This window comes from Herpailurus yagouaroundi, unplaced genomic scaffold (assembly GCF_014898765.1).
Source record: "Herpailurus yagouaroundi ecotype Mexico unplaced genomic scaffold, PumYag 67164, whole genome shotgun sequence".
Classification (NCBI taxonomy): Eukaryota; Metazoa; Chordata; class Mammalia; order Carnivora; family Felidae; genus Herpailurus; species Herpailurus yagouaroundi.
In genome coordinates this window covers 197,393-216,664 of record NW_024420010.1, presented here as the reverse complement: position 1 = coordinate 216,664, position 19,272 = coordinate 197,393, and the positions used below count along the sequence as shown (strand labels likewise).

The following is a 19,272-nucleotide window of genomic DNA, read 5'->3' as shown; positions in this document are numbered from 1 at the left end:
CAAAGAAAAACTTCATCTGACTCTCTTGACATGGCAATCTCTCTTCAGGGTCAGGTTTTCGCATGAGCTCTTTAAGAAGGTATTTTTTCCTCCCCATTGTCTCATCTGCACTATAGGTATACTGACATCAGGTAGCATCCCACAGGATATGATTGTTAGGCCTTAAAGTAAAAGCTTCACCACAAACATAGATAACTTGCATGTAGGTAGGTTAACTTGCTTGCCTGGTAGATATACTTCTATAAATACAGGGAGGTATATGTGTGTATACATACATACATATGTACTTAGATATAGATGTACAGAGATATGCATATTTAGAAAAAGAATATATAGTATTGCTCTACATATCACATATATTTGCTGTAAAATACATTCAAGAAAATATATAAAGAGATCAGTCACTACTTGTTTCTGGTGCATATGTGGTGTAAGCATTTATTGGGTACCTACTTTGTTTCAGGCTCTAGGGTGGTGTTGGAGACAGAGATTGATTCTTGTCTTCACTGAGTTTTCAGTCTAAACAGGGTAAATTAAAAAAACAGAGGGATACAAAGCATGTGTGCTATAGGCTATACCATTTATGCACAGATGTCAGGGCAGGGCATCTGAGCCACACAGGATCTGCCTGGAAGAAGTGATACCTAGCTGAGAGTTAATTAACAGTGAGCCATGTAGAGAAGATCAGGAATGATATGTCAGGAGAAATCATAATAATTAAAAAAGGTTGTGTGTGTGTGTGTGTGTGTGTGTGTGTGTTGTGTGTGTGTGTGTGTGTGTGTGTGTGTAGATCTGCTAAGATTGTAACAGTGGAGACAGGGAAGAAAAAGGGATGGATTTTAGAGAAATTTAGCAGATAGAATCTTAGAAACAGGCTATGGGGGAGGGGTAAGGAAAAAGGAAGAATTTAGAATAATGCCTAAGTTTCTGGTTTATTTTCCGTGATCAATAATATATTAACAATTAGTACTACTGATTGAATCTTTAAAATGAGACTTGTACATTCTGTGCTAATCTCTTTTATATATTTTATCTCTAATATTCAAAACACATTTGTGAGGTAGTTGTAATTCTCCTCATTTTTCAGTAGAGGAAAATAAAATTCTAAGAGGTAGGCAATTTGCCTTAAGTCAATAGGAAGTCAGTGGCCATAGGGCACTTGGTTGGCTCAGTCGGTTCAGTGCCCGACTTCAGCTCAGGTCATGATCTCATGGTTCAGGTTGTGAGGTCCAGCCCAGCATCAGATTCTGTGCTGACAGCTCTGAGCTTGGAGACTGCTTCGGATTCTGTCTCCCTCTCTCTCTGCCCCTCCCCTGCTAGTGCTTTCTTTCTCTCAAAAATAAATAAACATTAATTTTTTTAAGTCAGTGGCCATTTCCACCATTTCCACAGGAAAAAGGCTCCAGGTATGTCTCAGAATAGAAAGTCAAAGCCAATCTGAAAGGACCTTGTGTATCCATTAGGGTATGCTTTCTCCCATGGACAGTGTTGATGGAGAAGTTTGACACTGCAGAGCTGTTTGTGAGCTGTGTCAGGGGCAAACTTCACCCCTAATGGAAGGCTGTTAGATGATTCAAAAGACAAAAACAAGAGCCAATTGCCCCTTACAGGAAAGTCTAATCGGAATGCACACAATCAAAAGGAAACTTTATAAACCTAAATGCTTCCCACCCCCACTCCCAGCAGCCACCTCACTTCTGGGGATTTTTCAGTGAACTTGGGAAGCTCTCATGTGCTCCTGAGAAACTCCTCTTATCTCTGGATTCCTTCTTTGGGTGAGGAGACCATATCTCCCCAAGGCCCATTCTGAAAGCATTAGGAATTCATTAATTTTTGCCTTCTGATATGTCTGTGGATACCTATTTCTTTATCTGCCAGAGGTTCTGAAGCAGATGTAGGAGCAGAGGAGATGGGAAATGCTATAAAATGGGAGCATACTGTTGTGTATGTGAGCACATGTGTGTGCTTGCATACACAGTCATAGACACCCACCACAAATATGCTTACACCCACCATAAATATGCTTACACTCACAGACATGCACTTCACAGACACATTGATCTTCTAGTGAGACATAGAATCCCTCTCTGACACATTTACCAATCTACACCCACACCATGCATGCACACACATACACACTCACAGATAGAGACACCTAGAGATACATATAGACAAACTCACCATAGACATACATGCAGTCTTTGTATACAAAGATACCTATATCACATAGACACGGAGAAGCATACTATAGTTGGAAATGTATGTAGTACAGATGCATAACCTCAAGTGTATTACCACAAATTCACGTGACCTCCAACATAAGCACACATATACTCACACATAGACACCAGAGACATAATCAGAGACAAACACACTCACAGAAACACATGCCACAGACACACTGAGACCAAAATGGAGAGACAGACCATAGAGACACTCACACGAGCACATTCTCAGATGCTCAGACACTCTGTACACACACACACACACACACACACACACTCACAAACACACTAAAAATACTGAGACAAATACACAAACACAAGACATAGGTCCTTAAACATACCAGCATGCTACACATACACACACAAATATAGTTACAAATCCTTAAACCCATATATTTACAAAAAAATACTTATACAATGTACATATACAAACCTACTGGGACAACCACAAAGAAATACCACAGGTACCTACCATATACTATATGCTCAACCATGAACACATCTGTACATATGCACACAGTCTCACATCCACACACTTCGTGCGCACACACACACACACACACACACACTCAGGCAACAGGCACAAACTTAGATCTGTGTTTACAGAAACCCAGGTTATTGTGTGCTGTTGTTTCACAATCGTTGGCCTCAGAACTATGGTAAAGGCTTGTGGGTTTCACCTTGTGAATTTGTTCCCAAATAATTTTTTCCAGGGTGTCTGTGAGGAGATGACCTATGAAGAAATCCAGGAACACTACCCTGAGGAATTTGCACTACGGGACCAAGATAAATATCGCTACCGCTATCCCAAGGGAGAGGTAAGCGTTGGAAGGGCTGCCTGAATCCTAGAACACCTGCCAGTATCTTCATTCCAACTACCAGAATTCCACAGTCTCCTGGACAGCTTTAGAAGCAGAGTAAAGCATATTTTGTAGCAGTTGTCATCCCACAAGGCACATGATAATCTGGCTCTTGCCTGCTTCTTTTCCATCTGCTTTCAGGAGGGCTCACTTTATCCTACATGTTGTCTTTAGTTTATTTTCACTAAAGACACTTCATATAGTTCAACATACTCCTGACATATTATTGCCAAGTTGCCTAAAGCTCCGGTCACTCTTGAAGTGGGTTGAAGACCCAAGGAACAATGGCTAATAGTTTAACTAAATTCTTTGCCACCACATGAACCAGACCATCAATTCCCTATTCCCATATCAGGTGGGTCCTTATTGCTTTCAACCCAGACTCCATTTAGCCAGTTCCACACTGGAAATTATTTATTAGTCATACTCCATTTCTGAAATAAATTCCTGCGAACAGTTATCAGAAAAGCAGAACACCAGCGAAGGTAAAACAACAGACATCATATGTTACAAACCACATTTCACATATTTATCCTCATCCTTTGAAATGACATTCTAAAGTCAGTCTGAGTTCGCCTTTATTTTACTTTACATATTTTGAAGGCTATATTATTGGAGGCATACAAATTTAAAGTAATTATATCTTTTGACGAAATTGCATGTTTTATTATTAATAATAATATTTCCCTAATAATATTCCTTGCTTAAAAGTGTATTTTGTGTAAGATTAATACAGCTATATAATTGTTTTCTGCTTAGTATTTGCCAATTTAATCTTTATTTACTCTATTACATTCAACTTCTCTATTTTTGTTTAATGTCTCTTGTAAACAGCATATACTTGGCTTTTGTTGTTTTTAATACAAACTGAAAATATATGCCTTTTGAATGGTAATTTTGGCACATTTACTTTTATTGTAATGACTGAATTGTTTGACCTTATTTCTAGTCTCTTATTTTGTGCTCTTTATGCTTAGTTTATTTTTCTGTTTCTCTCTTCTTTGCAATTGTGCTCCTGAGTTTTTACATCTATATTTAAGATATATAATCAGTTTCATTCTTTTAGAGATTACTCTTAACATTTTAATATACATGATCAACACAATCTAAAATCAGTACCTTCACTTTTCCCCTAAAACAATATAATAACTTCAGAACTCTTGTCCTTCCCTCACCTAAATTACATATTAATTGTTTTGTATTTTAGTTCAACCTGTGTCTTAATCCTCAAATGAATTATATTGTTATAATTAAACTATTTATGCAGTCAATGTGTATTTAGATTTAACCACATTAACCACTTCCTTTAATCATTTTTTCTTCATTTTTAATAGGAAATTTATTGTCAAATTGTTTTCCATACAACACCCAGTGCTCCTCCCAACAGATGCCCTCTTCAATGCCCATCACCCACTTTCCCCTCCATCCCACCACCCATGAACCCTCAGTTTATTCTCAGTTTTTAAGAGTCTCTTATGGCTTGGCTCCCTCCCTCTCTAACTGTTTTTTTTCCCTTGTGCTCCCCCATGGTCTTCTGTTAAGTTTCTCAGGATCCACATAAGAGTGAAAACATATGGAATCTGTCTTTCTCTGTATGACTTATTTCACTTAGCATAACACTCTCCAGTTCCATCCACGTTGCTACACAGGCGATATTTCATTCTTTCTCATTGCCACGTAGTATTCCATTGTATATATAAACCACAATTTCTTTATTCATTCATCAGTTGATGGACATTTAGGTTCTTTCCATAATTTGGCTATTGTTGAAAGTCCTGCTATAAACATTGGGGTACAAGTGCCCCTATGCATCAGAACTCCTGTATCCCTTGGGTAAATTCCTAGCAGTGCTATTACCAGATCATAGGGTAGATCTATTTTTCATTTTTTTCAGGGACCTCCACACTGTTTTCCAGAGCAGCTGCACCAGTTTGCATTCCCACCAACAGTGCAAGAGGGTTCCCGTTTCTCCACATCCTCTCCAGCATCTAGAGTCTCCTGATTTTTTCATTTTAGCCACTCTGACTGGCACGATGTGGGATCTCAGTGTGGTTTTGATTTTTATTTCCCTGATGAGGAGTGACGTTGAGCATCCTTTCATGTGTCTGTTGGCCATCTGGATGTCTTCTTTAGAGAAGTGTCTATTCATGTTTTCTGCCCATTTCTTTACTGGGTTATTTGTTTTTCGGGTGTGGAGTTTGGTGAGCTCTTTTGTAGATTTTGGATACTAGCCCTTTGTCTGATATGTCATTTGCAAATATCTTTTCCCATTCCGTTGGTTGCCTTTTAGTTTTGTTGATTGTTTCCTTTGCAGTGCAGAAGCTTTTTATCTTGATGAGGTCCCAATAGTTCATTTTTGCTTTTAATTCCCTTGCCTTGGGGGATGTGTCAAGTAGGAAATTTCTGTGGCTGAGATTAGATAGGTTTTTTCCTGCTTTCTCCTCTAGGGTTTTGATGGTTTCCTGTCTCACATGCAGATCCTTTACCCATTTTGAGTTTGTGTGTGTGTGTGTGTGTGTGTGAATGGTGTGAGAAAGTGGTCTAGTTTCATCCTTCTGCATGTTGCTGTCCAGTTCTCCCAGCACCATTTGTTAAAGAGACTGTCTTTTTTCCATTGGATATTCCTTCCTGCTTTGTCAAAGATTAGTTGGTCATACTTTTGTAGGTCCAATTCTGGAGTCTCTAATCTATGTGTCTGTTTTTGTGCCAATACTATGCTGTCTTGATGATGAAAGCTTTGTAGTAGAGGCTAAAGTCTGGGATTGTGATGCCTCCTGCTTTGGTCTTCTTCAAAATTACTTTGGCTATTCGGGGCCTTTTGTGGTTCCACACAAATTTTAGGATTGCCTGTTCTAGCTTCGAGAAGAATGCTGGTGTAATTTTGGTTGAGATTGCATTGAATGTGTAGAAAGCTTTGGGTAGTATTGACATTTTAACAATATTTAATCTTCCAATCCATGAGCATGGAATGTTTTTCCATTTCTTCATATCTTCTTCACTTTCCTTCATAAGCTTTCTATAGTTTTCAGCATACATCTTTGGTTAGATTTATTCCTAGGTATTTTATGATTCTTGGCACAATTGTGAATGGGATCAGTTTCTTTATTTGTCTTTCTGTTGCTTCATTATTAGTATATAAGAATGCAACTGATTTCTGTACATTAATTTTGTATCCTGCGACTTTGCTGAATTCATGTATCAGATCTAGCAACTTTTGGTGGAGTCTATCGGATTTTCCATGTATAATATCATGTCATCTGCAAAAAGTGAAAGGTTAACTTCATCTTTGCCAATTTTGATGCCTTTGATTTCCTTTTGTTGTCTGATTGCTGATGCTAGCACTTCCAACAATATGTGAAACAACAATGCTGAGAGTGGACATCCCTGTCGTGTTCCTGATCTCAGGGAGAAAACTCTCAGTTTTCCCCATTGAGGATGATATTATCTGTGGGCTTTTCATAAATGGCTTTCATGATGTTTAAGTATGTTCCTTCTATACCGACTTTCTTGAGGGTTTTTATTTTAAAAAATTCTGAATTTTACCAAATGCCTTTTCTGCATTGATCGACAGGATCATATGGTTCTTATCTTTATTTTATTAATGTGATGTATCACATTGATTGATTTGTGAATATTGAACCAGTCCTGCAACCCAGGAATGAATCCCACTTGATCATGGTGAATAATTCTTTTTATATGCTGTTGAATTCGATTTGCTAGTATCTAATTGAGAATTTTTGCATCCATATTCATCAGGGATATTGGCCTGTAGTTCTCTTTTTTTGTTGGGTCTTTGTCTGGTTTAGGAGTCAAAGTAATGCTTGCTTCATAGAATGAGTCTGGAACTTTTCTTTCCCTTTCTGTTTTTTGGAACAGCTTGAGAGGGATAGGTATTATCTCTGCTTTACATGCCTGGTGGAATTCCGGAGGGAGGCCATCTGGTTTTGGACTCTTATTTGTTGGGAGATTTTTGATAACTGATTCAATTTCAACGCTGGTTATGGGTCTGTTCAAGTTTTCTATTTCTTCCTGTTTGAGTTTGGTAGTGTGTAGGTGCTAAGGAATTTGTCCATTTCTTCCAGGTTGTCCAGTTTATTGGCATATAATTTTTCATTGTATTCCCTGATGATTGCTTGTATCTCTGAGGGATTGGTTGTAATAATTCCATTTTCATTCATGATTTTATCTATTTGGGTTATCTCCCTTTTCTTTTTGAGAACCCTGGCTAGAGGTTTATCAATTTTGTTTATTTTTTTCATAAAACCAACTCTTGGTTTCATTGATCTGCTCTACAGTTGTTTTTTTAGATTCTATATTGTTTATTTCTGCTCTAATATTTATTATTTCTCTTCTTCTGCTGGGTTTGGGGTGTCTTTGCTGTCTGCTTCTAGTTTCTTTAAGTGTACTGTTAGATTTTGTATTTGGGATTTTTCTTGTTTCTTGAGATAGGCCTGGATTGCAATGTATTTTCCTCTCAGGACTGCCTTCACTGCACCCCAAAGCGTTTGGATTGTTGTATTTTCATCTTCATTTTTTTTCCATATATTTTTTAATTTCTTCTCCAATTGCCTGTTTGATCCATTCATTCTTTAGTAGAGTGTTCTTTAACCTCCATGGTTTTGGAGGTTTTCCAGACATTTTCCTGTGGTTGATTTCAAATTTTATAGCATTGTGGTCTGACAGTGTGCATGATATTATCACAGTTCTTTCATACTTATGAAGGGCTGTTTTGTGACCCAGTATGTGATTGATCTTGCAGAATGTTCCATGTGTACTCGAGAAGAAAGTATATTCTGTTGCTTTGGGATGCAGAGTTCTAAATATATCTGTCAAGTCCATCTGATCCAATGTACCATTCAGGGCCCATGTTTTTTTATTGATCGTGTGCCTAGATGATCTAGTCATTGTTGTCAGTGGGGAATTAAAATCCCCTGCAATTACCACATTCTTATCAAGAAGGTTGCTTATGTTTGTGATTAATTGTTTTATATATTTGGGGGCTCCCGTATTCACTACATAGGCATTTATAATTGTTAGCTCTTCCTGATGGAAAGACCCTGTAATTATTATATAATGCCCTTCTTCATCTCTTGTTACATCCTTTAATTTAACGTCTAGTTTGTCTGATATAAGTATGGCTACTCCAGCTTTCTTTTGAATTCCAATAGCATGATAGATAGTTCTCCATCCCTCACTTTCAATCCGAAGGTGTTCTCAGGTCTAAAAAGAGTCTCATGTGGAGAGAAAAGAGATGGGTCTTGTTTTTTTTTTTTCTTTTTTTATCCATTCTGATACCCTATGTCTTTTGGTTGGAGCATTTAGTCCATTTACATTCAGTGTTCTTATAGAAAGAGATGGGTTTAGCGTCATTGTCATGTCTGTAGTTTTCATGCTTGTAGTGATGTCTCTGTTACTTTGTGGTCCTTGCAACATTTCACTCAGAGAATCCCCTCAGGATCTTTTGTAGGGCTGGTTTAGTGGTGATGAATTCCTTCAGTTTTTTGTTTGGGGAAACCTTTATCTCTCCTTCTATTGTAAATTACAGACTTGCTGGATAAAGGATTCTCAGCTGCATATTTTTTGTTTGTCACATTGAAGATTTCCTGCCATTTCTTTCTGGCCTGCCAAGTTTTAGTAGATAGGTCTGCCACTACTCTTATGGGTCTACCTTTGTAAGTTAAAGACTGTTTATCCCTAGCTGCTTTCAGAATTTTTTCTTTATCCTTGTATTTTGCCAGTTTCGCTATGATATGTCATGCAGAAGATCGATTCAAGTTATGTCTGAAGGGGGTTCTCTGTGTCTCTTGGATTTCAATGCCTTTTGCCTTCCCCAGATCAGGGAAGTTCTCAGCTATGATTTGTTCAAGTATACCTTCAGCCCCTTTCTCTCCCTCTTCTAGAATTCCTATGATACAGATATTGTTTTGTTTCATTGCATCACTTAGTTCTCTAATTCTCCCCTCGTACTCCTGGATTTTTTTATCTCTTTTTCTCAGCTTCCTCTTTTTCCATAATTTTATCTTCTAGTTCACCTATTCTCTCCTCTGCCTCTTCAATCCGTGCTATGGCTGCCTCCATTTTATTTTGCACCTCATGTATAGCATTTTTTAGCTCCTCATGACTATTTCTTTGTCTCTTGATCTCTGTAGCAATAGATTCTCTGGTGTCCTCTATGCTTTTTTTCAAGCCCTGCGATTAATTTTATGACTATTATTCTAAATTCTTTTTCTGTTTTATTGCTTAAATCATTTTTGATCACTTCGTTAGCCATTGCTACTTCCTGGAGTTTCTTTTGAGGAGAATTCTTTCCTTTCGTCATCTTGGGTAGTCCCTGTCGTGGCTCCAAACTGCAGAGCACTTCCCTTGTACTGTTTGGAGTAACTTGTGTTGGTGGGCAGGGCCCCAGTCAGATCTGATGTCTGCCCTCAGCCCACTGCTGCGGCCACAGTCAGACTGGTATGTACCTTATCTTCCTCTCTCCCAGGGGCAGGACTCACTGTGGAGTGGTGTGGCCCCTGTCTGGGCTACTTGCGCACTGCCAGCTTGTAGTGCTGCTTATGGGATCTGGCATATTACCCAGGATGGATCAGTCGGGTGCACAGAGGCGGGAGGGGCAGGCTTCGCTTGCTTTGCCATTGGTGGTCCCCTGCAGGAGGGGCCCTGTAGCACGAGGGAGGCAGGCCCCGCTGATGGATGCATCCACAGAAGCACAGCATTGGGCGTTTGCTTGGTGCAAGCAAGTTTGGTGACAGGAACAGGTTCCCTTTGGAAATTCAGCTGGGGGGTGGGAGAGGTAGATGGCACTTGCCAGCACCTTTGTTTGCCCACTGAACTAAGCCCTGTTCCAGGTCTCAACAACTCTCCCTCCTGGCATCCTCTCGCCCTCCCTGCTCTCTGAGAGCAGAGCTGTTGACTTTTAACATTCCAGATGTTAAGTCCCACTGGCTTTCAGAACTCACAGAATCCGGCCCCTCCACTTTTGCAAGCCAGACTTCGGGGGCTCTGCCTTCCCAGGTGGGCTGCCCCTCCATGGCCCCAGCTCCCTCCCACCAGTCCATGTAGCATGCACCGCCTCTCCACCCTTCCTACCCTCTTCCGTGGGCCTCTTGTCTATGCTTGGCTCTGGAGAGTCCATTCTGGTAGTCTTCTGCTAGAGGCATTCTGGGTTATTTAAGCAGACGTGGGTGGAATCTAAGTGATCAGCAGGACGAGGTGAGCCCAGCGTCCTCCTATGCCACCATCTTCCCCTCTGAGTCCAATCACTCTTTATTCTTGTATCTCAAGTTTTTCCTTCTGTGTTCAATTTCCATCTTTCAGAAATTACTTCAGTGATGGGAGCCAAGGTGGCTCAGTCAGTTGAGTGTCTGACTCTTGGATTTGGCTCAAGGCCCTTACTTTGTGGTTTGTGGGTTTGAGCCCCATATCAGTCTCAGTGCTGCTGTTGCCAAGCCTGTTTTGGATTCTTTCTCTCTCTCTTCCCCTCCTCTGCTCTCTCTTTCAAAATAAACAGATAAACTTACAAAAATTACTTCAGTGTGGATTTATTGGCAACAAAGTAATCTTTCTGTCTATAAGTGTCTTTGGGGAAGTCATCAATACCATGTAATAATTTGCCTGAGCATAAAACTCTAGGTTGATGGATTGGTGAGGTTAAGACTTCCACTTCTATATTAAATGGTAATGGAGGGAGGGGGCATCTTTGTCTTGTTAAAGACTGTAGGGGAAAAGCTGTCAGTTTTTACCCATTGAGGATGATATTAGCTGTGGGTCTTTCATATATGGCCTTTATGATCTTAAGATATATTTCTTTTGTCCCTAGTTTTTTTTTTTTTATCAAGAATAGATGCTTTATGTTGTCAAATGCTTTTTCTGCATGCATTGAGAGGATCATATGGTTCTTATCCTGTATTTTATTAATGTGGTGTGTCACTTTGATTGTTTTATGAGTTTTGAATCAGACCTGCAGCCCAGGAATTAATCCTACTTGATTGTGGTGAATATTTTTAATGTATTGTTGAATTAGGTATACTAGTATCCTGTTGAGAATTTTTGCATTCCTTTTCATCAGGGATATTGGTCTTCAATTCTCCTTTTTAGTGGGGTCTTCAGTTTTGGAATCAAGGTAATGCTGGCTTCATAAAAAGAGTTTGTAAGTTTTTCTTCCATTTCTTCTTTTTTGGAACAGCTTGAGAAGAATATGTATTAAGTCTTCTTTAAATATATGTTACAATTTCCCTGGGAAGCCACCTGGCCCAGGATTCTTGTTTCTTTTGAGCTTTATGATTACTAATTCAATTTCATTGCTGGTTATGGGACTGTTCAAATTTTCTATTTCTTCCTGTTTCAGTTTTGGTTGTTTGTGAGTTTCTAGGAATTTGTCGTGTCCCTTTCTTCCAGAATGCCCAGTTTGTTGGCATATAATTTTTCACAGTATTCTCTTTAATTGTTTGTGTTTCTGTGGTGCTAAGTGTAATCTCTCCTCTTTCATTCATGATTTTAACTATTTGGGTCCTTGCTTATTTTAATAAGTATGGTTAGGAAGTTATCAATTTTGTTTACTCTTTCAAATAACCAGCTATTAAGTTTAATTGATCTGTTCTACCATTGTTGTTTTTGTTTCTTTCTTTGTGTGTTTGTTTCTGTTTTATTTCTGCTCTAATATTTATTATTTCCCTTATTCTGACTTTAAGCTTTATTTGCTGTTGCTTTTCTAGCTTCTTTAGATGTAAGGTTAGATTGTGTATTTGGGGCCTTTCTTGCTTATTGATATAGACTTGAATTGGAATGCACTTTCCTCTTAGGATTGCCTTTGCTGCATTCCCAAAGAGATTGGACTGTAGTGTTTTCATTTTCATTTGCTTCCATGTATTTAAAATTTTTTTCATTAATTCCCTGGTTAACCCATTCATTTCTTAGTAGGATGTTCTTTAGCTTACGTGTATTTGAAGACTTTCCAAATTTTTTCTTGTGGTTAACATCAAGTTTCATAGTGTTGTGATATGAAAATGTGCATGGTATGATCTCAATCTTTTTGTATTTGTTGAGGGCTGATTTGTGACCTAGTCTGTAATCTATTGTGAAGAATGTTCCACACACAAAGAATAATGTGTATTCTGCTGCTTTAGGATGAAATGTTCTGAATATATCTGTTAAGTCTATCTAGTTCAGTGTGTCATTCTAAGCCATTGTTTCCTTGTTGATTTTCTGCTTACATGATCTTTCCATTACTGTGAGTTGGGTGTTAAAGTCTCCTATTATTGTATTATTATCGATGAGTTTATTTATATGTGCTACTAATTGGTTTATATATTTGGGTTCTCTCCAATTGGGGGCATAAATATTTACAATTGTTAGATCTTCTTGGTGGAGAGACCCCTTAATTATGATATAACTCCTTTCTTCATCTCTTGTTACAGTCTTTGTTTTAAAATCTAGTTTGTCTGATATAAGTATGGCTACTCTGGCATCCATGCTCCTGGATTGGAAGGACAAACATTATTCAAATGTCTATACTGGAGCGCCTGGGTGGCTCAGCTGGTTGAGTGTCCAGCTTTGGCTCAGGTCATGATCTCGCAGTTCATGAGTTCAAGCCCCATGTCAGGCTCTGTGCTGACAGCTCAGGGCCTGGATCCTGCTTCAGATTCTGTGTCTCTCTTTCTGCCCCTTCCCCGCTCATGCTCTGTCTCTCTTTGTCTCTCAAAAATGAATAAATGTTAAAAAATTAATGTCTATACTTCCCAAAGCAACCTACACATTTAATGCAATCCCTACCAAAACACCACCAGCATGCTTTACAGACATAGATCAAACAACCCTAACATTTGTAAGGAACCACAAAAGACCCAAAAGAGACAAAGCAATCCTGAAAAAGAAAAACAGAACTGGAAACATCATGATTTCGAATTTCAAGCTATATTACAATGCTGTAGTCATAAATACAGGATGGTCCTGGTACAAAAACAGACACATAGGCCAATGGAACAGATTAGAAAACCCAGAAGAGGACCCACAACTATAAGGCAGTCTTTGACAAAGCAGGAAAGAATATCAAATGAAGAAAAGACAATATCTTCAATAAATGTTGTTGGGAAAACTGGACAGCAATGTGCAGAAGAATGAAACTGGACTACTTTCTTACGCCATACACAAAAGTAACTCAAAATGGAGGAAAGATCTAAATGTGATACAGGAAACCATCAAAATCCTAGAGGAGAACACAGGCAGCAACCACTTTGACCTTGGCCAGAGTAACTTCTTACTATACACGTCACTGAAGGCAAGGGGAACGAACAAAAGCAAAAATGATATTTATCAAGATAAAAAGCTTCCACATAGGGAAAGGGAAAGAAAAACAATCAACAAAACTAAAAGGCAGCCCGTAGAATATAAGATATTTGCAAATGACATATCTGATAAATGATTAGTATTCAAAATCTGTAAAGAACTTATCAAACTCAACAACCATAATACAAACAGCCCAGTTAAGAAATGGGTAGAAGAGACTACTAGACTCTATTACAAAGAAGACACCCAGATGGCTAACAGACACATGAAAAGATGCTAAACATCACTCATCATCAGGAAAATACAAATCAAAACCACAATGAGATACTACCTCACACCTGTCATAATGGCTAAAATTAACAATACAAGAAATAGCAGGTGTTGGCAAGGATATGGAAAAAGGGGAACCTTTTTGCACTGCTGGTGGGAGTGCAAACTGATGAAACCACTTTGATCAGTGTGGAGTTTCTTCAAAAAACTAAAAATAGAACAACCCTAAGATTCAGCAATTGCACTATTAGGTATTTACCCAAAGGATACAAAAGTACAGATTCGATAGGCTATATGCACCCTATGTTTGTAGCAGCATCATTAACAATGACTATACTATGGAGACAGCCCAAATGTCCATGGACCAATGAATGCATAAAGAAGATGTGGTATATATACACAATGGAATATTACTTAGTCGTCAAAAAATGTCATTTGCAATGATGTGGATACGTCTAGAATGTATTATGCTAAGCGAAATAAGTCAATCGGAGTAAGAAAAATACAATATGATTTCATTCATATGTGGAATTTAAGAAATGAAACAGATGAACATATAGGAAAGAGGGGTGAGAGAAGAAAGGAAAACAAAGCACAAGAGACTCTTAGTGATAGAGAACTAACTGAAGGATGATGGAGGGAGGTGGGAGGGAGATGGGCTAGATCGGTATTAAGAAGGACACTTGTGATCAGCACTGGGTGTTGTATGTAAGTGATTAATCACTGAATTGTACTTGTAAAATCAATTTGCTCTGTACACCAACTGAAATACAAATTAAAAAAATTAAACTGTACCTTGACCGTTGTTTTCTTTCAGCATTTTGAAGATATTGCCACTACTGTCCTCTGTGTTCTAATGTGGCTAAGAAGTCTCCACTCAGGTTAATTGCTGCTTCTCTTCTCTCTGGCTGCCTTTAATGTCTTTTATCTTCATTGTTTTGAAGTTCCACTGTGATATGTCTGAATATTTTTTCATTTATTTTGCTTGGGATTAAACTTCCTGAATCTGAGGATTGGGATTCTTCATCAATTCTAGAAAACTCTAAGACGTTATGTCTTACTCCTTTTTCATATTTTCTCCTTCTGGAAGTACAGTTTAATGTGTGTGAATCCTGCCCCTATACTCTATGTTTCCTAAATTATTATTATTTTTAAAGTCTTTGCTGCATTTTGAGTGATTACTTCAGGACTATCTTCTAAGTCACTGTTTCTTAATTTGTATCTAATCTTTTGTTTACTCAATGCAATGAGTTTTCGGATTTAATAAATATATAAATTGTTTCTAGAAATTCTATTACTTTTTTAAAACCTACATTATATTTAATATCATCTTCTTTCTTCCTTACATTTTTTTCCATCTTCTATTTCTTTATAAATTTAAAACATTTATTTTATGTTTTGGATATTTTATCTTAAATTTTTAGAGTTCTCTTATTGTTTCTACTTATTTTCATTCATCGTAGCTTATTTCCCTTGTGCGTTATGTGAGATTCTATGGGCAAAATTTATATGTAAGAATCCCACAGCCTACATTGAGAGAATTCAGGTATAATTCCCATTTGCTTCTTCCATAAAATTCTGGGAACTAATGACTTGAAGTCACTTTTGGTTAAACTCTCATATTAGCATTTTCCAAAGCACATGGGTATTGTAATTCTGAACCACAAACACACCTGATGGTAGGTTTGTGGTTAATATATTACTACAGGAATATTTTCCTTATTTTTCTACCAAGAGTCAAGCAGAGACAGATAAATGACATTGTTCCTTTTGCCTGTGGATATTTTCTCTTTAATTTTTATATAATTTGTTATCAAATTGGTTTCCATACAACACCCAGTGCTCATCCCAACAATTGCCGTCCTCAATGCCCATCACCCATTCTCCCCTCTCCCCCAGCCCCCATCAACCTTCAGTTTGTTCTTAGTATTTAAGAGTCTCTTATGGTTTGCGTCCCTCCTTCTCTGTTTGTAACTATTTTTTCCCTTCCCTTCCCCCATGGTCTTCTGTTAAGGTTTTCAATATCCAGATACGAGTGAAAAATATGGTATCTCTCATTCTCTGACTGGCTTATTTCACATAACATAATACCCTCCAGTTCCATCCACGTTGCTGCAAATGGCATGATTTCATTCTTTCTCATTGCCAAGTAGTATCCCATTGTATATATAAGCCACATCCTCTTTATCCATTCATCAGTTGATGGACATTTAGGCTCTTTCTACAATTTGACTACTGTTGAAAGTGCTGCTATAAACATTGGGGTACATGTGCGCCTATGCATCAGCACTCCTGTATCCCTTGGGTAAATTCCTAGTAGTGCTATTTCTGGGTGGTAGGGTAGTTCCATTTTTAATTTTTTGAAGAACCTTCACACTGTTTTCCAGAGTGACTGCACCAGTTTGCATTCCCACCAACAGTACAAGAGTGTTCCTGTTTCTCCACATCCTTGCCAGCATCTAGAGTCTCCCAATTTGTTCATTTTTGGCACTCTGACCAGTGGGAGGTGGTATCTCAGCGTGGCTTTAATTTGTACTGCCCTGATTATGAATGACGTGGGGCATCGTTTCATGTGTCTATTGCCTATCTGGATGGCTTCTTTGGAAAAGTGTCTATTCATGTCTTCTGCCCATTTCTCCACTGGATTATTTATCAGGTGTGGAGTTTGGTGAGTTCTTTATAGATTTTGGATACTAGCCCTTTGTCCGATATGTCATTTGCAAATATCTTTTCCCATTCCATTGGTTGCCTTTGAGTTCTGTTGATCATTTACTTTGCAGTGCAGAAGGTTTTTATCTTGATGAGGTCCCATAGTTCATTTTTGCTTTTAATTACCTTGCCATTGGAGATGTGTGGAGCAACAAATTGCTATAGCTGAAGTCAAAGAGGTTGTTGCCTGCTTTCTCCTCTAGGGTTTTGATGATTTCCTACCTCACATTCAGGTCTTTCTTCCATTTTGAGTTTATTTTTGTGAATGGTGTAAGTGTTCTAGTTTCATTCTTCTGCACGTTGCTGTCCAGTTCTCCCAGCACCATTTGTTAAAGAGACTGTCTTTTTTCCATTGGATACTCTCTCCTGCTTTGTCAAAGTTTAGTTGGCCATACTTTTGTGGGTCCAATTCTGGAGTGGACCAGAATTTGTGGACCAATTCTATTCCATTGGTCTATGTGTCTGGTTTCTGCCAATACCATGCTGTCTTGATGATTACAGCTTTGTAGTAGAGGCTAAAGTCTGGGATTGTGATGTCTCCTCCTTTGGTCTTCTTCTTCAAAATTACTTTGGCTATTCAGGGTCTTTGTGGTTCCATACAAATTTTAGGATTGTTTGTTCTAGCTTTCAGAACAATGCCAGTGCAATTTTGATTGGGATTGCATTGAATGTGTAGATTGCTTTGGGTAGTATTGACATTTTAACAAGATTTATTCTTCCAATCCATGAGAATGGAATGTTTTTTCATTTATTTGTATCTTCAATTTCCTTCAGAAGCTTTCTATAGTTTTCAGGATACAGATCTTTTACGTCTTTGGTTAGGTTTATTCCTAGGCATTTTATGGTACTTGGTGCAATTGTGAATGAAATTAGTTTCTTTATTTCTCTTTCTGTTGCTTCATTATTGATGTATAAAAATGCAACCAATTTCTGTACATTGATTTTGTACCCTACGACTTTGCTGAATTCATGTATCAGTTCTAGGAATCTTTTGGTAGAGTCTTTCAGGTCCTCCATGTAGAGTATCATGTCATCTGCAAAAAGTGAAAGTTTGACTTCTTGTTTGAAAATTTTGATGCTTTTTATTTCATTTTGTTGTCTGATTGCTAAGGCTATGGCTTCCAACACTATGTTAAACAACAGTGGTGACAGTGGATATCCCTGTCATGTTCCTGATCTCAGGAGGAAAACTCTAAGTTTTTCCCCATTAAAGATGATATTAGCTGTGGGCTTTCATAAATGGCGTCTATGATGTTTAAGTATGTTCCTTCTTTCCCTAGTTTCTTGAGAGTTTTTTTTAAGAAAGGGTGCTGTATTTTGTCAAATGCTTTTTCTGCATCTATTGAAAGAATCATGTGGTTCTTATCCTTTCTTTTATTAATGTGATCTATCACATTGATTGATTTGCAAATATTGAACCAGCCCTGCAGCCCAGGAATGAATCCCACTTGATCATGTGAATAATTATTTTCATATGGTTGAATTCGATTTGCTAGTATCTTGTTGGGAATTTTTGCATCCATATTCACCAAGGATATTGGCCTGTAGTTCTACTTTTTTGTGTGTGTGGTCTCTGTCTGGTTTGGGAATCAAAGTAATGCTGGCTTCATAGAATGAGTCCAGAAGTTGTCCTTCCATTTCTATTTTCTGGAACACCTTCAGAAGGATGGGTATTAACTATGCCTTAAATGTCTGGTAGAATTCCCCAGGGGAGCCATCTGGTTCAGGACTCTTATTTGTTGGGAGATTTTGATAACTGATTATATTTTTTCATTAGTTATGGGTCTGATAAAATTTTTTATTTCTTCCTGTTTGAGTTTTGGAAGTGTGTGGATGTTTAGGAATTTGTCCATTTCTTCCAGGATGTCCAGTTGGTTGGCATATAATTTTTCATAGTATTTCCTGATAATTGCTTGTATTTCTGAGGGATTGGTTGTGATGAATCCATTTTCTTTCGTGATTTTATCTCTTTGGGTCCTCTCTCTTTTCCTTTTAAGAAGCCTGGCTAGAGGTTTATAAATTTTATTTTTTCAAAAAACCAACTCTTAGTTTCATTGATCTGTTCTACTGTTTTATTTTTTTTATTCCTTATTTCTTTATTTCTGCTCTGATCTTTATTATTTCTCTTCTTCTGCTCGGTTTTGGCTTTCTTTGTTGTTCTGCTTCTAGTTCCCTTAGGTGTGCTGTTAGATTTCGTATTTGGGATTGTTCTTGTTTCTTGAGATAGGCCTGGATTGCAATGTATTTTCCTCATAGGACTGCCTTTGCTGCATCCCAATGGGTATGGACTGTCATGATTTCATTTTTATTTGTTTTCATATTTTTAAATTTTTTTTAATGTTTATTTATTTCTGAGACAGAGAGAGACAGAGCATGAGTGGGGGAGGGACAGAGAGAGAGGAAGACACAGAATCCGAAGCAGGCTCCAGGCTCAGAGCTGTCAGCATAAAGCCTGATGTGGGGCTCAAACTCACAAGCCATGAGATCATGACCTGAGTCGAAGCCAGTCTCTCAACCGGCTGAGCCAGCCAGGTGCCCCTCTGTATATTTTTTAATGTCTTCTTTGCCTGGTTTATCCATTCATTTTGTAGTAGGATGTTCTTTAACCTCCATGCATTTGGTGGTTTTTCCAGCCTTTTTCCTGTGGTTGATTTCAAGTTTCATAGCATTGTGATCTGAAAGTGTGCATGGTATGATCTCAATTCTTTTATACATATTAAAGGCTGTTTTGTGACCCAGTGTGTGATCTATCTTGGAGAATGTTCCATGGGCAGTTGAGAAGAATGTATATTCTTCTGCTTTACAATGGAAAGTTCTAAATATACCTGTCAAGTCCATCTTGTCCAGTGTATCATTCAGGGCCATTGTTTCTTATTGATTTTCTGTCTAGATGACCATTGTTATAGGTGGAGTATTAAAGTCCC

The 19,272-nt window shown here is 38.1% G+C and overlaps 1 protein-coding gene across 7 annotated transcripts in view; it reads left to right on the top strand.

Annotated features, from left to right (window-relative positions):
- Window positions 1-19,272, top strand: part of PFKFB1 (6-phosphofructo-2-kinase/fructose-2,6-biphosphatase 1) — a 152,190-nt gene that overhangs the window by 123,304 nt on the left and 9,614 nt on the right. For all 7 annotated transcript variants that reach the window (XM_040467027.1, XM_040467029.1, XM_040467028.1 and 4 more), the window contains one exon: window positions 2,939-3,043. In XM_040467027.1, the coding sequence (XP_040322961.1) occupies window positions 2,939-3,043 (105 nt within the window). The remainder of the gene's footprint in view (window positions 1-2,938; window positions 3,044-19,272) is intronic.